Source organism: Elgaria multicarinata, chromosome 1 (assembly GCF_023053635.1).
Source record: "Elgaria multicarinata webbii isolate HBS135686 ecotype San Diego chromosome 1, rElgMul1.1.pri, whole genome shotgun sequence".
Lineage (NCBI taxonomy): Eukaryota > Metazoa > Chordata > Lepidosauria > Squamata > Anguidae > Elgaria > Elgaria multicarinata.
The window spans coordinates 114,438,758-114,455,278 of NC_086171.1; the positions used below are offsets into that span (position 1 = coordinate 114,438,758).

A 16,521-nucleotide genomic window follows, 5' to 3' on the forward strand; every position below is an offset into this window, starting at 1 on the left:
GGAGCACTGTGCCCATCGGAGCTAGGGTGGGGGAAGCAGGGAAATTGTTTTTTAAAACAACAACACCTACCTGGAGTCGCTTGAGCGTTCGTGCGCTGCCAGCTCCTTTAAAAATAAAAAAATGGTGAGCGCAACACCTCTCTTCTTGAGGATGTCACACCTTACATGTAAACGAGGGCGAGATCTCGCGTTATTCATAATGTGAGGTCTCCCCTCCTCTCCCCCAGAACATCAGGTACGTCTAGCTAAGGCCTCACTCTCATACCCTGTTGCCCAGTCTCAGGAAGATATGCCTTTAAAAAGAATGCACTGCTATGCAATAGGCAGAATTTGTCATTTACTTGTGTTCAGGGGCACATGCGATTTGTAGTTGCCTTAATATTTTGAAACTGTTGGGTTTTTTTGAATGCTGCCACTTAATAACATAAGTCACAGATGTTTGCTCTCAAACTCTAGTAACCCATATATTTATGTGGCAGCCACATATATTGATGTGTTGGCTGTTGATATGCAAAGGGATCAAATCACTTCTATGAGAATATGAATGAATGAATGAATGAATGAATGAATGAATGAATGAATGAATGAATAAGTTTATTATGGTATAACAACCAGCACTCCAATCAAACACCATACAATTTAACACATTACATTATATTACAGATGTAGAACATGCATATATTATTATTGTCTCACCTCTTTACGGCGTGAGATGGCTGCAGCACAAAATCTGGCCACTTTCACAGTAACTTGGACATTCATGCCTGACAAAAGGTAATCTAAACAAAATTTGTCGGTTCTATGAGAATATGATAAAGCTTCTATGAGAATATGATAAAGAAATATTAACAGCGCAATCCTGGGCATTAACTCAGAAGCAAGCCTGCCAGTGTTCACTGGAGCTTATTCCCTGGTAAGTATGTACAGTTGCAGCCGAAACGTTTAAAAATATATTGCAGGGTTTTTCAAATTACACATGAATAAAGAACTTAATGTTTGCAAATAAGTCTTTTTATTTCATTTTTTAAATGAACACAAAATAATAATAATAATCCATTATGCACAGTCATTAGTTGGGTTCGGACAACACATTACCCCACTATGGTTTATTTAATTCATGATGATTTTTTTAACTCATGGTTAGCATGTCACCTCTGAACTGTTTTCTAACACATGGTGGGTTATTTCTCAAAAATAAGCCAAACTGAGAACCCATGGTCTGCAATAAGAGTTATTTTACCTATGGTGGGTTAGCATGTCATCAATGGGTTAACCAGCGTGGGTTACAGATATTGACTACAGAGCCGCTCAGCAACAGTGGCCAAAAATGCTGCTGCCACTCTGTTAATCTTGAACAATCTCTGCTCCCAAGATCTGCTAAGCAACAGATTGCTCTGCTGCCTGTCTCCTCCCCGGACCTTTGGTGATGCACTCTGTAAAGTTGGAAAGTTGCTTTCACCCATGTGGTTCCTAACAGTTTCACCTATGGTGAAACCCTCGTGCTAAGTTCCCAGAAGGGAAAACTTTGTATGAAACTTCTTTCCATTCCTGCAAACTTTTAAGGATTTAGAAACACACACACGTACACACCCAATTTTGAGAGCCGAGTGCCTTAGGCCTTAGCTAGACCTAAGGTTTATCCCGGGGTCATCCCTGTTCGTGTAAATGACACACAGGATATCCCTGGAGCAGGCAGGGACGACCCCGGGATGATCCCAAAATAAACCTTAGGTCTAGCTAAGGCCTTCATAATTTCAAAGCAGTCTTAAACAAACCAAGTTTTAAGCAAGCCAAATAACCTGTTTTATATGCTAATAAACAATTTCCTTTTATTCTGTGTTGTCTGTTTGCTGGTGGTGAGTGGGGAGAGGCTTGAACTTTCAGAATAAGAATAAGAAGTGGGGAGGGGAGAAGGGAAGGGGAAGAGGGGGTAGGAGCAGAAAGGGGAGCAAATGTGTGTTTTTTAGTATACTTTTCCATGAGAAAGTGAAGTTGTGCAATATGCTTGTGGGGCCTACCCATGAGGATACCCCACATATTTAACTTTGCACCATTCCTGAAAACGTTCAAAAGGTTAGACCCCCCCCTTTGGGTGCACATGGGCAGAGATAAGGAAAAGGCTCAGAAATCCAGCTTAGGGAGCAGGGTGGCAGTGGGAGCAGGGGGCAAGGCCTTGAGAACCGGGGTGAAGTGGGTTGGGTGGGCAGGAGGAGGTGCAGGGAAGCAGCTAAGGACCGACACCACATTGAGAACAGTGGGCTGCTTGCAGAGACATGAGACAGAAGAAGACACTTCTAGGGCAAAGCAGGCCAATCAGAGATAGGCAGGTGGCATAACAGCAGTACAAGGGATGGGAGGATATGGTTTCCACTGCAAAGGAAGCTGGGATACCTGCCCACCCAGGAAGGAGGACCACAGAGGGAGGGGGTGAAGAGCAGGATAAATAAACTCCGCTGCATAGCTTGTTTGTTCGATTGTGTGAGAACCCAATTGTGGCACAGTGGGCTATTTTCAAAACAAGCTATTGTGCGTAGCTTATAAACCATCAGGATGTATATTTATTGTATAATTAGGGCTGATCATTTTCAAGGAAAGTTCAAATGTATATTCAGACAAGTATATGCAAATGACTTGCATACTTTATCCCACCATATTTTTATTCCTTTCTACAATGTCATATTTGTAATTTTTTTTATTAAAACCCCCCACTGAATTTTAATGTAAGTGGGCTGGATCTGTAGCCATTTTATATCTTTACCCATGACAGACACTGGAGGCGTGGCTTCCATGAAGCAGGTTTTCCATCTTACATCCATGATCCATTGTGGTCAGCTGCATATCAAGTGTGAAAAATATACTTGCAAAAACCCAGCTTGATTTGATAATATTAAAAAATAAGTGATCAATGATTATTGAAGACCATATGCTGGTTAAAAATGTCTGCCGCATGCTTAATCCCATTCATCTTATACCTGAGAAATGCAAAGTAAACAAGGATGAAATAAGGTTACATGCATAGCTTGTGTCACTAACTTTTATCTTTGACACATTTTTGATATTAAACTGGTTCCATACAAAAAACAGTACTAGATGATTATTAGAAATATCTCGATATCTCAGCTTGTTAAGCTACATGTCTCATGTTATTAAAGTGATCCAAGAGATGCAGATTATTCTGTCACTGAGGAACAATAAATAATTCAGATTACGACTTTTTAAAAAAGAAGAAAAACAAAGGGGACAAAAGGAAACAAGGGTGACTGTTTCTCCCCTAGGAGAAAGTGAGGAATGGAGAAAGGAAGAGAAAAGACACAGAAAGTGGGGATTGGGGGGGGTTTGGGGGGGGAAAACCCTGAACATATCTGGCAACAAATTGAAAAATGGGTCCCAAGTTTCAGGCTTCAGTTTAAGGTATGTGCCGGTTCTGAGAATATTCATGACTCTTACTGTTATGTCCCGATGGAGGAATCCTCCTCTGAGAAGGAGCTACAGATACCAGAAACAGACAAGACCAAGGTGCCATCTATGTCTGGAGATCTGGGGGAGCCTGAGCCCTCAGCAGAAATCAATAGTAGTCTATCCTCTGTAGGAGGAGGGGAGTTCAGTACTGGGACAACATTTTTCTATCAGCTGCGGTGTCTTCTACCTTATTTTCCAGACATAGCCTTGTGAATGACCTTCAGTGCTACAGACCCCTGGACTCCTGCTTGACTCTGTTTCTCGACTATGTATAGTATCGGACCGCTAAACTTTGCGCTTTGCTTGGATCTTGACCACTCCTATCTTACTCTGATCCCAGCCTGAAATCCTTGTGCATCGTCAGTTGCTTTATTGTTGCCTCCCTTTTGGATTGCCCCCATAATTTGCTCTACCACTGAGTCTGCTTGAGCCATAGCTGGATATGGACACAGACCATATAATCTCAAAGACAGCCATACCTCTTTTTGATGCACATGACTTCCTAAGGGTTAAAAAAAATCTAAGCATATGTGTGTGGCTTAACACTATACGTACATCTTGGATATTCCAACTTGCCATCTCTACATTGTGCTCTGAATGGAGCTTGGAAGGTTGGATCACTCCGATAACCGCTTACACAGCTAAATTCTATTTCATCTCCAGATTCTGTATACACTTTTTCATTTCTTTTCCACTTTAGCCGTATATTGTTACGTCTCATATCTTCTTCAGTTGCTGTACAAGGAACTGCAGGAAAGGCACAAGTCATTTATCTTAGATATTTAGAGGAGTTCATTATCTTAGATATTTAGAGGAGTTCATTCAACAAAAAGACTGTATCAGTTGGGTATGGAAAGCTTATGATGCAATAAACTAAAGCTGTTAAAGATTTGAGCAGGTCAATGTCTACTCTTTGCAACTCATCATTACCGATTTTCTCTCTCTTCTCAACTGATACCTTAACATTCCATGTCACAACCATAGACTTAATTCACACACTCAGTCTGCCCAACTCAGGTTTCTTTAAACCCAGGGCAATTTCCAGGGGTCTGGGGGCCAATTCCCCCTTCCACACGGAAACCAATGGGGCTTTACTCCTCTGCTACTGCCACACCCCCAAATCTGCTGCTGAAATTTGGCAGCACAGGGCAGGAAACGAAGATGCTGTTTTCTTTTAAAACAAGGCAGGCAGAGAGTGTGAATCTTATTGTAAAGGAAAATGTAGGTTTTCTGCTGCCTTACCGAGTTTCAGTAGCACATTTCATAGGCACGAGGGGGGAGGGATGTACACGTGGCCTACAGGCTGTAAGTTGCCATCTCTTCCTACTTCAGTCAGTTTCTCTCTCTCTTTCTCTCTCTCTCTCTCTACACACACACACACACACACACACACACATACAAGCACACACAAAAGTTCATCTACAATCATCATTCAGTTAGTCCTGGGACCTCACGGGCACACGTCGGGCCATGTGGTTTTTAAAATTTCTTTTAATTTACAAATATATAGTTCTCCAAGCAGAGAGAAAACACTCCTTTATTTCTGGATATGTTGAATTAGCTTCTAAATAGATGGGGATCAACACTTGAGTTGGCTATTGGACAAAATGCTGATGTCAGTGCCCTTTTACTTGTGGTTTCAGTCATGAAGCAGTAAGAAGGAGAATATGGGCTCCAGAACGGGGTCACGTATCTCAATAAAATGAATTATTTTTTATACACATAGTACAATATTTAGGAAGATCTCTTTATAGCCAGAATATGAACATTGGGAACCTCTTCCTGCACTCATCTCACTGCCGGAATGACTGACTGAGGTGGAGGAAATCCATGGAATGACCGTTCAGTTGCTGCGATGATGTGGAAGAGCTCTTGCACAGCTGTCATTCATTTTGATGAATGACAACTGTACATCATTTTGACGCACAGCTCTCATTCATTTTGCCACAGGATAATCCCTTTCGTGGCAGCTGCCTCACTTGGCCTCATGGAAGGGCAGCTTCTGGCTCCCTAAAAACTCAGGAATGAATATTTTAATAATCCAATACCATGTAAAATAATCCCATCTGACATCACAATCATGACATAAACACCAAATTCATGCATTTCTAGACATACATTATTCTACAATAGAATAAAAGAAGGCAAGTTACACAATCGTTTTCGGGTCGCACTGGGGTCGCATAGAAGCGGCCTCAGTACGACGTGTGGAATACCCCCTGGTGACCAGGCGGATAGACGTTTGCTGTACCATCCACAATGTCAGCATTGGCAACTCTAGGTGGGTGTCCACAGGTTCTATCTAAATGGGGAGATGATGCAAACAAATAAGGGCTTCATGCTTTATGCTTTCGGCCAGGTCTTGCATAATAAATCATCACCCTCTATTCCTTTATTACCCAGGAGAAAATGTACAGTAGTAGAGCTTTCCAGATACTCTCTATGGATTCCCTCCTCAAACCTTGACATTGCACAGCTCATTGGGAAAGCAGTTCAGCTCCTCTTTCCCCACCAAGCACAACACAAACACACATAAAATTGCTGCCAGTGATTCACCCAACCATACGTGCACTTTGGCATTGGGCGATGTCTTCTTCAAACTTTATGAATGTCGAAAGACCAAGGCCATAGCTAGACCTAAAATTATCTATTAGTTGACACCTGTTCTGCTTTCAGTTACTGTAGTGCTCACACATATCTCTGTAAGCTGATTCAACTCGGAGGAGGCCTCACTGGCCATTTGGAGATGAATGGAATGCTGCCATGAAGAAGCTCAGCAGTGGGCCTTCTCTGTAGCAGCACCCACCCTGTGGAAACCCCTCCCTTCGTGTTGTTCAGGAGATAGAAAACATAACAACTTTTAAATGCCTTCTGAAGACATATCTTTTTACCCAGGCTTCCCCTGGTATTTAATATAGCTGGTTTTATATTGCATTTTTAACTTTTGTATGTCCTGGTGGCTTGCAAACCATGGCTGCTTGCAAAGGCTTCTGGGTGAATGGCTGCTTCTGCTTCTAAGCAAGCAAACTGTTATTTGCTTCCATACCAGTCAGCAACATTCCTTTGTGTTATGGGAAAGACGAGTCAAAGCACAGTTACAGTGATCTCATGAGAACAGCAAATGTCTTATCTATGTAGCTTGATAACGTATCTGGAATTTGGTTAGAGCTTAAAGATCCCAGCCTCTTCATCCAAATAATAAGTGCACCTGGGTGAAGAACATCGTTATATGTGCCAAAGAAATGCCAAGTTGTGCCTTGTTTATCAATACAAGGTAACCTTAGCTATAGACGCTTATGGTGAGAAGAGTTGCTTTGCTATTAACACACACATATGATTGATTACTCTGAAGTTAACAGCAATGCCAGTCCAGTTATTCTATAACTGAACTTGTGCCCAGGGGGCGGTCATCTAGATGTCACCGAAGCATGGATATTCAGGGTGGAGTGGGTTTTTTTTTAAAAAAAAAACACCTCAACTATGTGGTGGAGTTTTCCCACCAGACGACACATTTCTCAACAGTGGTGTGTAACAACTCCACCGTGGAGTTCTAAAACCACCATTGAGAAATGTGTTGTCTGAACGGAGCATTGTGTTCTCATGCAAAGAGGATGTCATAGAGGTGGTGGGTGCTGCAGGTGCCTCCTCTGCAATGCCTCGTTATAAATCATCATGAGTTTTCACTTGTATATAAAAACTCCTTTAAATCCTCCTTTACCTGAGAGATGCCACCACTCCAAAAAAAAAAAAAGAAGAAGAAGCAATTTACCTGCTGTTTACAGCAGACTAGGAAAGGCAACATCTAGCTTCCCAGATTGTGTATTATCAGGTTAGAGAACATTTCAAAAAGCTTACCTTCAGGGACACAAAGTGGATTGGGTGACCAGCCATCTTTTGTGCACCTGGCCCTTGCTTGCGGATCTGCAGGGGAGAATCTCTGGTCGCATGTATATGAAAGGTCTTGACCTTCTCTGTAGTCTCTAACCCAATAGGAACCATGGAGCCGACCATGTGGCACTTGTACATCATCTCGACATATTTCTAAGGGCAAGAAGAGTAATGTGATGGCCATAAGCATATTTTGACATGAGAGAAGCCATTTTTGATCAATCTGATCAATCAGGATGGAAAGGTCAGACATTGGGCATTGTCTTAATAGCAGGAAGTTAGGGCCTTGCTAGACGAGGTCTTAGCGTGCTGTGAGGCCTGGTTTCCCTGCTGTGTGTCCAGATGACGCACAGGGGAATCTGGGGTCAGGCCACGCTGAGACCTCCCTTAACGCTCCATATGCGAATTCGCTTATGGCACGCCTTTTCCGCAGCCCTGGCCTGAGGATTATCCTGTGGCAAAACGTCTAGCAGGGTCAGTGGCTTTTTGCGGCTACTCGCTTACTCGCGAGTAGCTGGGGAAAGCCACGGACTGGGCACAGCGCTCATACGAGCGCTGTGCTCATCGGGCCGGGGGGGATCATGGGGGGGGGGAAGGCCAGACCCGGCAGGAGAGGGGGGGAGAAGGCCGGGCACCACGGGCATCGGGGACAGGGAGGGCGGGAGGCATGGGCATCAGGGAGAGGGAGGGAGGGCACCACGGCCATTGGGGAGAGGGAGGGAGGGTGACACGGGCATCAGGGAGATGGTGGGTGGGCGGGGAAAGAGTAGGCAGGGAGGCATCGGGATGGCAGGGGGAGATCAGGAGCGGGGGTCTTAATTTTTTAAAAGAGGCACTTACCTTGTCCGGCAGCTTCGGGGCGCACATGTCCCCTTTAAATTAAAAAAATGGCCGACGCTGCAGGGCTTCCAGAGTCCCTGCGCGTCGTGCTTCTAGGAGGCAGCGTGGCGCACGCTAAAGTTAGCGCGCCGTCGCCCCGCCTCCCTGCCGGCTTATCCGGCATAGTCTAGCAAGGCCCATAGTTTAATCACAGAAAATACAGGAACTAATGGTCGGCTAACTCTCCTACTGAGTTAGCAGGCGTTCTTTGCACATGCTCAATTGTTTTATGCTTACATGACCAGAAATTGCTAATAAAACAGCTGGCAGACCCAGCAAACCTCAGAGAAGGGTGCTCCTCGGCAGAGGTGCATCTTCTCTCCATTGCAATGTGAATTCCTTTCTATCAATAAAGGCGTGTTGGACCATAAGAAGGGTTTTCATAATGTTTGAGCCACAACAGTAACAATATTACAGCATTCATCAAAGCATATTATGGTGATTATAAGCTGATCCTTACTAAAGGTGCTGTATTAAAACTGACACAGCTTAAAGATTTTGTGCACGTACTTTTGTAAATAATAAAAAAATGAAAACTAGACTTTTGACAGACCCCACTACCACCACCACCAGCAGCAGCACAAGCAATGTCTTGAAACACAATCCAGCAGATGACATACACAAACTACTATCGGAGTTTTATTTTGGTGACGGGAGCAAAGTAGTGGCAGGATGAGCAGAATGCCTGAAGAGGGTGAAGTCAGTGCTGAGAAACAGCGTGTCCAGATAGGGCAAAACTACCAAGCACACATGATCCATTAGCATCTATATAGTGCAGAAGAACCACACTTCAACCATTTCCCCACTCTTATGAGGACTCAGATTTGAGTGGCCACTTATGAACTAGCAGAAAAAAAGAAACAGATCGCTGAAAAAGAGGACTGTGGTTTGCATAAAATTGACATGTACTAATTGACTGAAATCTTTCAACCTCATTATTTATACCATGTAGTCAAATGGCTGCCCCAAATAAGAGCTGTGTTACAAACTTTCCATGAAATACAGTATCAGGAAAGCCATATTAATTTCAGCAAACACCCTTTGAAAAGTGGAATCTTTGGAGAGAGCTGCTAGGCTATTTCATGCCACTAAGGGTGCAGAAGATCTTTGAAGGCTCCATTTTAAAATATGATCAAAATAAATACCAAGACACTTTATTATAATTCAATAAACAAAAAACGGCTGTAGAATGAGCTCCCTAAGGAGGTTCGCTTGGCACCTACATTATATGCTTTTAGACGCCAGGTGAAGACCTTTTTATTCTCCCAGCATTTTAACAGTCTATTAATAAATTTTAACTTGGTGTTTTAAATTTGTAATTTTGCATTGCTGCTGTTTTTATCTGGTTGAGCTTTTATATTGTATTTTATTATCTGGTTTTATACTGTTATTTTATACTTTGAATGTTTTTAATTTTTGTGAACTGCCCAGAGAGCTCCGGCTATTGGGCAGTATTGAAATGTAATAAATAAATAATAAATAAATGCAGATTTGCCACCGGTGCCGGGAGGGGGGAGAAATGGGGCAGCCAGCTCTCCTCCCTCTGACCTCCCTCTGGCTGCCACGTTCATCTCCTCAAACCCCCTTTTTTATTTTTTAACCTGTAGATGTGAACCTTTGCATCTACAGATTAAAAAATAAAATTAAAAAAATGGGGGTGGGGAGAGGAACAGGGTAGCCAGAGGGAGGTCAGAGGGAGGAGAGCCGGTTTGGGCTCCGTGCGACCCTCTCTTCCTCCCCCTCCTCCCCCTCTGGACACCCTGTTCCTTCCCGACCCACCCCCAGTACCAGGTCTCCTCCCTCAGACCTCCTGCCCAAGCCCCTGTGTACAGTGTGGTCACTGGGGGGGGGGCAGCCTTCCCCCCCCCGTCATTTATCTGTACATGCAAAAAATAAAAAATAAAAAACTGGGGTGAGGAGCTGGAGGGGGAGGAAGAGAGGGATGCCCAGAACAGATTCTCCTCCCTCAGACCAGTGCCACCCAAGCCCCTTGGGGTGTGGAGGGCAGCGCAGCCTATTCCCCCCCCCTTTGTTTATGTACAGATTTTAAAAAATCAAAACCCCGGGGTGGAGAGGTGGTCTCCCCCCTTCCCTGTCAGCCGATGCCAACCAATCAGGGGTCGCCATCGGCTGTGGCATGCCTCCTGAGCAAAAAAAATCAAGGTAAGTGCCTGACTTTTTTTCAGTGGAGCTTTGGGGGTTTGCCCCTGGATGGGTTCGGGATAGCGGCTGCATCATATAAATGACCTGCCGCCACTCCGGATCCACCCTGGGGCAACCCCCTCGTCAAGACAAGCACCCAGTCTTGATTGAGACAATAAGACAAAGTCATCAGCATATAACAACAATGGTACCCATGTGGCAGCTACTTTGGGGACAATGGCCACTAATCCTGATGGCTATATGCCACTTTCAGTATCAGAGGCTGTATGACTCTTTATACCAGTTGCTGAGGAACACACATGGAAGGGTGCATGTCATGCTTGTGGGTTCCAACAGGCAGTTTGGTCTGATCCAGAATGGCTCTTGTTCTTCTGCTCTCATGTAGGCCTTTGTGCCTGCCTGTTTAATCTGCTGTTCAGGTGCTAACAGTTAGTGGGCAACAGTTCTTATGGTTATTTATCTTTAAACCGGATTTGGACATGACAGCCCTGGAAACAGAGCACACCTCCAAATAGAGGGTGGTTCTCTGGAAGCCCTTTGAACACAGGACACCTGGCCACCCTAACTCAGATCACACTTTTTTCTAAGAGAGGTTAAGGAACTTGCTTGATGTACCCAACTCCAGGAGATGAAACACAGGACCAGAGGTGAAAATTTGGACTGAGGGCCGCTTTTACATTTTTAATAAAAGGAGATGGTCACACTGCAGCATTAACAAATAAACAAAAAGCATGCTTGTATTTTTATTTCTTTACTGTTTGACAAATGTGATATGCTTTCCTATGCTAGAGCCTGATCATAAATTATTTTAAGAGTCGGTAGTTGCATATATATTTATTAGGGGTGTGCACGGACCCCCCCGCTCCGCTTCTCTTCCAGATCCGCAATTTACGGATTGGGCCGCTTCGCTCTGCCCCTGCTCCGCCCATGTCCGCTCCGCTCCACTGCGGAGCTCCGGATCCGGATCGGAGCTCCGTTTCCCCCCCCCCATAGGCTTGCATTAAGCTAAAAAAGTATACAACTTTTTTTCTGTGAAAGTTAGAAACCTCAAGTTTGGCACCATGACACCTCATGGAGGTATACACACACACGCCAAGACTCAAAGCAATCCCATCATCCAATGATTTTTGGGGAATTTATAAAAATCCAACACCCCATTCACACCCCTTTCGATAGCTCTGTCAATGTGCACGTTAAAAACCTCAAACTCGCCACCATGATAGCTTATCCAGGGATACACACGCACGCCCAAACTCAAGGCAGTCCCATCATCCCCTGTTTTTTGGCAGGGCTTAAACCTGCAGACATCTCAATGGGGCACCCCATTTGCAAACATGGACTGTTCTCTGACATTTGGACAGATAAAAAAAAGGGAAGTGGGCACACTCACAGATGCCATCTAGACCCACAATCATGCCAAGGTACAAGGCAATCCCATCATCCCCTGATTTTTGGCGGGATTTAAACCTGCAGACAGCTCAATGGGGCCATTTCAAAGGAAATCCCAACATGCCATGAATTGGGGAGTAGAGATCATCAACCTAATATGAATCTTCTTCCACACTTGAAAAATGGATTTGGAACTTCCAAAACTCCAAGTGAGCGCAGGAAGGACTTCTCCCCTGAGTCAAAGCCAGACACACACAACCTCCCTGCGAGGCGGGCAGGGGAGGAGGGAGGGAAGGCAGGCAGGCAGCAGACATTTCTGGGGGCATAAGGAAGTGAGCCAAGGATAAGCCAGTAATGCATATAAAATGGAATAAATAAATAAATAAATAAATAAATAAATGAAGGAGGGATGGAATTAAAAGCAGCAGTGTTGCTGAATAAACAACAAGAAGAACTTTTTTAAAAAGGCTATATCTGTCTTTTACCAGCAATAGGGGGACATGCCCAGGGGAGGGGGAATCATCGGCCAATTTAACTGGTCCTGTCTAAGAACCAGTCTTTTAAGAAGCAACGCTGTCAGTTCAACTCATGAAAGCCATTGCTCCACCATGAGAGCTCTACTAAGGAGTAAAGCTCTCACTTCAACTCATGATAGGCATTGCTCCACCGGTTTACTCTCTTTGGAGGGCTCTGATGGCCCTCCAAGTACAGGAGAGAGTGAGGGCACGTCCACATGGCATGCCCTAGGGGAGCTCATCCCCTTGCACCACATCTTTTCAGTTGTTCCCCAAAGTTAGGGTGGGTAGCAGTTCTCTCTTATTATTGGCTTAGTATATGATTTCAGGTTGTGTTTGTGCATTTGGTGGGGCTACTGTGTTAAAAAACACTGGGAAAAGTCCGTTCAGACTAAGAAAGAGAAGTTCCCAGAATCCCAAGTTACCCGTTTTGCCTATCCCCTCCTCCAACTTTGGGATCATGTGATCATGACCGGGAGTTGACTCTGCCCCTCAGCAATCGAAACAGGTAACCTTTTTCCCGCCTTTACCCTACTTTTTAAAAAATTCTAGCACGCGAACCGCACCTCGCAGAGAACTGAGAGTAGGCTCAAAATAACCCCCATCCATGACTCTCTAAGCACAAGAATTTTCAGAAAGATAGCTTCAAAAACAACACAGTTATCCCCCTTTCTTTTCCGCAATGCAATCCTATGGGCGAAATGTTTCAAAATGGCGATCGGATCGGTCCGCGAAAAGAGAAGCGCTCCGCGTATGGCCGCTTCTCTTCGCTGTGCTTCTACGGGTCCCCGGTCCGCTTCTACTCTGCCTCTGGGCAAGGCAGAGCAGGCCATTTCGCTCCTGCTTCTACGCTTCTAATCGGAGCGGAGCACATGCCTAATATTTATATGGAGCTAAAAAAGAGTTTGCATATTGGGAGCAAGACGACTCCTACAATGGCTGCTACTTGTGTAAAGTTTGCACCCACAGGCTGTAATAGAACTACAGTTTACCTACTCTGATTGGATCTTGGCTTTTATCTATATTGTGCATAGGGGCAGGTTTTGAAACAGTAGAATACTATCTGACAATGAACAGGAACCAAACCTGGCTCACTAACGGGAAACATTGACTTACTGAGGCATTTTGGTTCCGGATTCCAGCCCGATCTGGTACACTGAACTCGTATCGATTCATACCCATTTGATGTCAGAAAACCACGATTGCATCTGAACTGGACTGGATGTCCGAGTAAGACTGGAATGTTGTTGACCCTCCTGTCTTCATAATAAGCATCTAATCTTCCACTTTCTATAATGGGATAGTCACAGCCCACTGATTTGGAAAAGATGAGACAGAGAGAAATACAAGGCACAATTATTATCTTTTAAAAGATATTCCACTGTTTTTCTTAATCTGACTTGGGGCTACGCTTCTTTCATTGAGGCTGCCTTGTTAGTCCGAGTGTAGCTGCCGAGGAATATGATCGCTTCTCCTCTTGTATATAAAGACAGAAAGAGGTAAATGTCTGGTATAGAAGCCCCCTCAGGACATACCCATTGGTTCTGCTATTTCCTCTGGGCTTTGGGAAAAAGAAGACGGACAAAACACAATCATGGCCAACAGCCCATGTTGCAACTGGCTCCACCTCTTTCTTTCTTCCATGTTCAATTATCACACAACAACAACTTGCTTTGTTATGGGGTTCTTTACACGAGCAAAGTTGAGCACGCTCATGGCTTGCTACTTCCGGAAGTTTGTGCGTCCTTTTGACAATGTTCAGCATCTGACGGGATGTCTTTTGTGGCTTCCTCCCCTTATTCCGTTATAAAATAGATCAAAGAAAAGCTGGGATAAACTTGGAATGGTGCGAAAGTGGCAGTGTCAAAAGCTGAGGTTGAGCTAGGAATTTACGGAAGAAGGACTTTCCCATGTCTGAGATCAAGGGAGAAGAGGGCAAAATGCCTCCCTGAAACAAAGGGAGGCAGATCTGATACCCCACCCCACCCCACCCCACCCCACCAAGAGCACCCCTTTAAGTCCCCACCTCGATCAGAATGGAGAGGCGGGTAAGAAATAAAGTTGTTGTTTTTGTTGTTGTTGTTATTGGGGTAAGTGTGCTGAGGGTCTTATGTCAACTGAGAAGTAAGTCCCATTGTGTTCAATGAAGCTTATTCCCAAGAAACTGTGCTGAGGGTGTTGTGTCTACTCAGAAGTAAGTCCTGGCTTTCCTGGAGCCTGTGAGAAAACAGTACAGCAGACTTTCCCTGCCCTCCTTTGCACACATGCCAGGAAGGGAGGGAGGAGCTCCCTCTATTCAAACCAGGAAACAGCAGGATCTTCCACCCTGTTATCCCTCTCCTCTAGTGTAATCAGCTCATATCAATAGTGCCAAGAACCAGGAAGCACAACAGCCCTGGGTAAACAGCACAATTTACCTTACTGTACAGATGCTCTATGCCATAGCTGTGGTACTAAACAACCAGAGATCAAAATAAAGGATAGGGAAATAAATTCAACAAATGTGAATTTGGATACATTTCACACTCTTTTGGCCAAAAATCCTTCTGTGGATTGCGCCCTACCTACAACCCGGGGAGGGGGTGGGTGTCTACATGTGAACCGAATGAGAATTGCATTGGGCTCGGTGACCATATGACCGGATTTATCCGGTTTTTTGTATGGCAAATCCGGGAGGGGGAGGGGAAATCCGGTTTTTTCAAAGAGCAGCTCTAATGGGAATTAACAAAAATGCTTATAACTCCGTTATTTTTTAAGATAAAGACATGAAACTTGGCATGATGGTAGCTCATAGGAAGGGCTTTAGTCACACCAAATTTGAAACAGGTCTGTTCATCCATTGATTTTTTAGGAATTTTTTAAAAATTGAGGTTTTAAAATTATTATTTTTAAAATTGTCATTTTTAAAGATAAAGAGCTGGAATTTGGCACCATGATAGTATTTAGGTAGAGCTTTACCCATACCAAATTTGAAACAAATCCGCTCATCCATTGATTTTTTAAGAATTTTTTTGAAAATGAGGTTTTAAAATTATTATTTTTGAAATCATCAGTTTTAAAGATAAAGAGCTGAAAGTTGGCACCATGATACCTTATAGGTAGAGCTTTAGCCATAACAAATTTGAAACAGATCTGTTCATCCATTGATTTTTAGGAATTTTTAAAAATTTGAGGATTTAATTTTTAAAAAAAATATGTTATTTTTTTAAAAAACTATATTTTTATAAAAATTTAAAACACTTTTCCTGGATCTTTCAGTCCCAAATCCAGATTGGGAGGATGGAGTTCCTGAGACCAGCAAAGATGGTCCATGTTGTCCTGGTCCTGTATTTCCTTATGAAGCGTCTGATTCCTTATTATATTGCTAGAGTAATCTGCTTTGAGGTGACTCACACCTTTATTCTGTGAGTTGTAAGCATACAGAAGGAAAAGTCCTTCTGAAAACGAATCAACGTAATTTCCTCAAAGGTAAGTCCTGTCTCACTAATCTTTTAGAGTTCTTTGAGAATGTCAATGAACATGGGGAGCAGTCTGGCATGGAGCAACATGGCCACATAAAACTTCAACAACTCCACAGCTCTCTGGGAATGAGTATTTGGATGGGCTCCCAGCTCATAAAAAAGATATAATTAAAAGCCTGCTAAGCAGGCGAATGTCAATACGCCAAGGTAGGGTGAAAGTGAAAGTGATAGCAGACTTCTTTATGCTGAGAGAAGAACTTTCAGAATGACCACCCAAGAGGCAGAAAGCTGTAAAGATGGCATTGAAATCAACAGAAAATAGTGAAACCACAGTGGAGACAATTGCACTTCTAAAGGCTGAATTCACTCTGCAATTAACAACTGCAGGATCTGAATTTACATCACAACAGGAGACTTTCAAAGTCATGTTTATTGACACTTGGAAACAATTGATGACTTGTTTGGTGATGCATTATTTGACTGTTGTAACCAGAACTATGAAAAAAATATATAAAAATAAATAAATAAAAGTGATTTTTAAAATAATAAATAAACATGTAGACAGGAGTGACCCAGTGGACATTGTTTACTTGGACTTCCAGAAGGAAGACTCCTGAGCACCAAAGACTTCTGAGCAAACTTAGCAGTCATGGCATAAGAGGAGAGGTCCTCTTATGGATCAGTAACTGGTTCAAGAACTGAAAGCAGAGATTAGGAATAAATGGTAGGTTTTCCCAGTGGAGGGAAGTAAGTAGTGGTGTCCCACA

General features: G+C 43.6%; 1 protein-coding gene across 4 annotated transcripts in view; it reads right to left on the reverse strand.

The window, feature by feature from the left end:
- Nucleotides 1-573: 573 nt before the first annotated feature.
- Nucleotides 574-16,521, reverse strand: part of LOC134404405 (complement factor H-related protein 3-like) — a 37,089-nt gene continuing 21,141 nt past the window's right edge. Inside the window, exons 7-9 of one of the 4 annotated variants that reach the window (XM_063135102.1) lie at nt 13,410-13,607; nt 4,015-4,206; nt 574-2,972 (exon numbers count right to left, since the gene is read on the reverse strand). In XM_063135102.1, the coding sequence (XP_062991172.1) occupies nt 2,962-2,972; nt 4,015-4,206; nt 13,410-13,607 (401 nt within the window). In that variant the 3' untranslated portion in view covers nt 574-2,961. Of the gene's footprint in view, nt 2,973-4,014; nt 4,207-7,055; nt 7,501-13,409; nt 13,608-16,521 lie in introns of those variants that run through there. The other 3 variants (XM_063135117.1, XM_063135110.1, XM_063135094.1) reach the window with 3 other exon arrangements.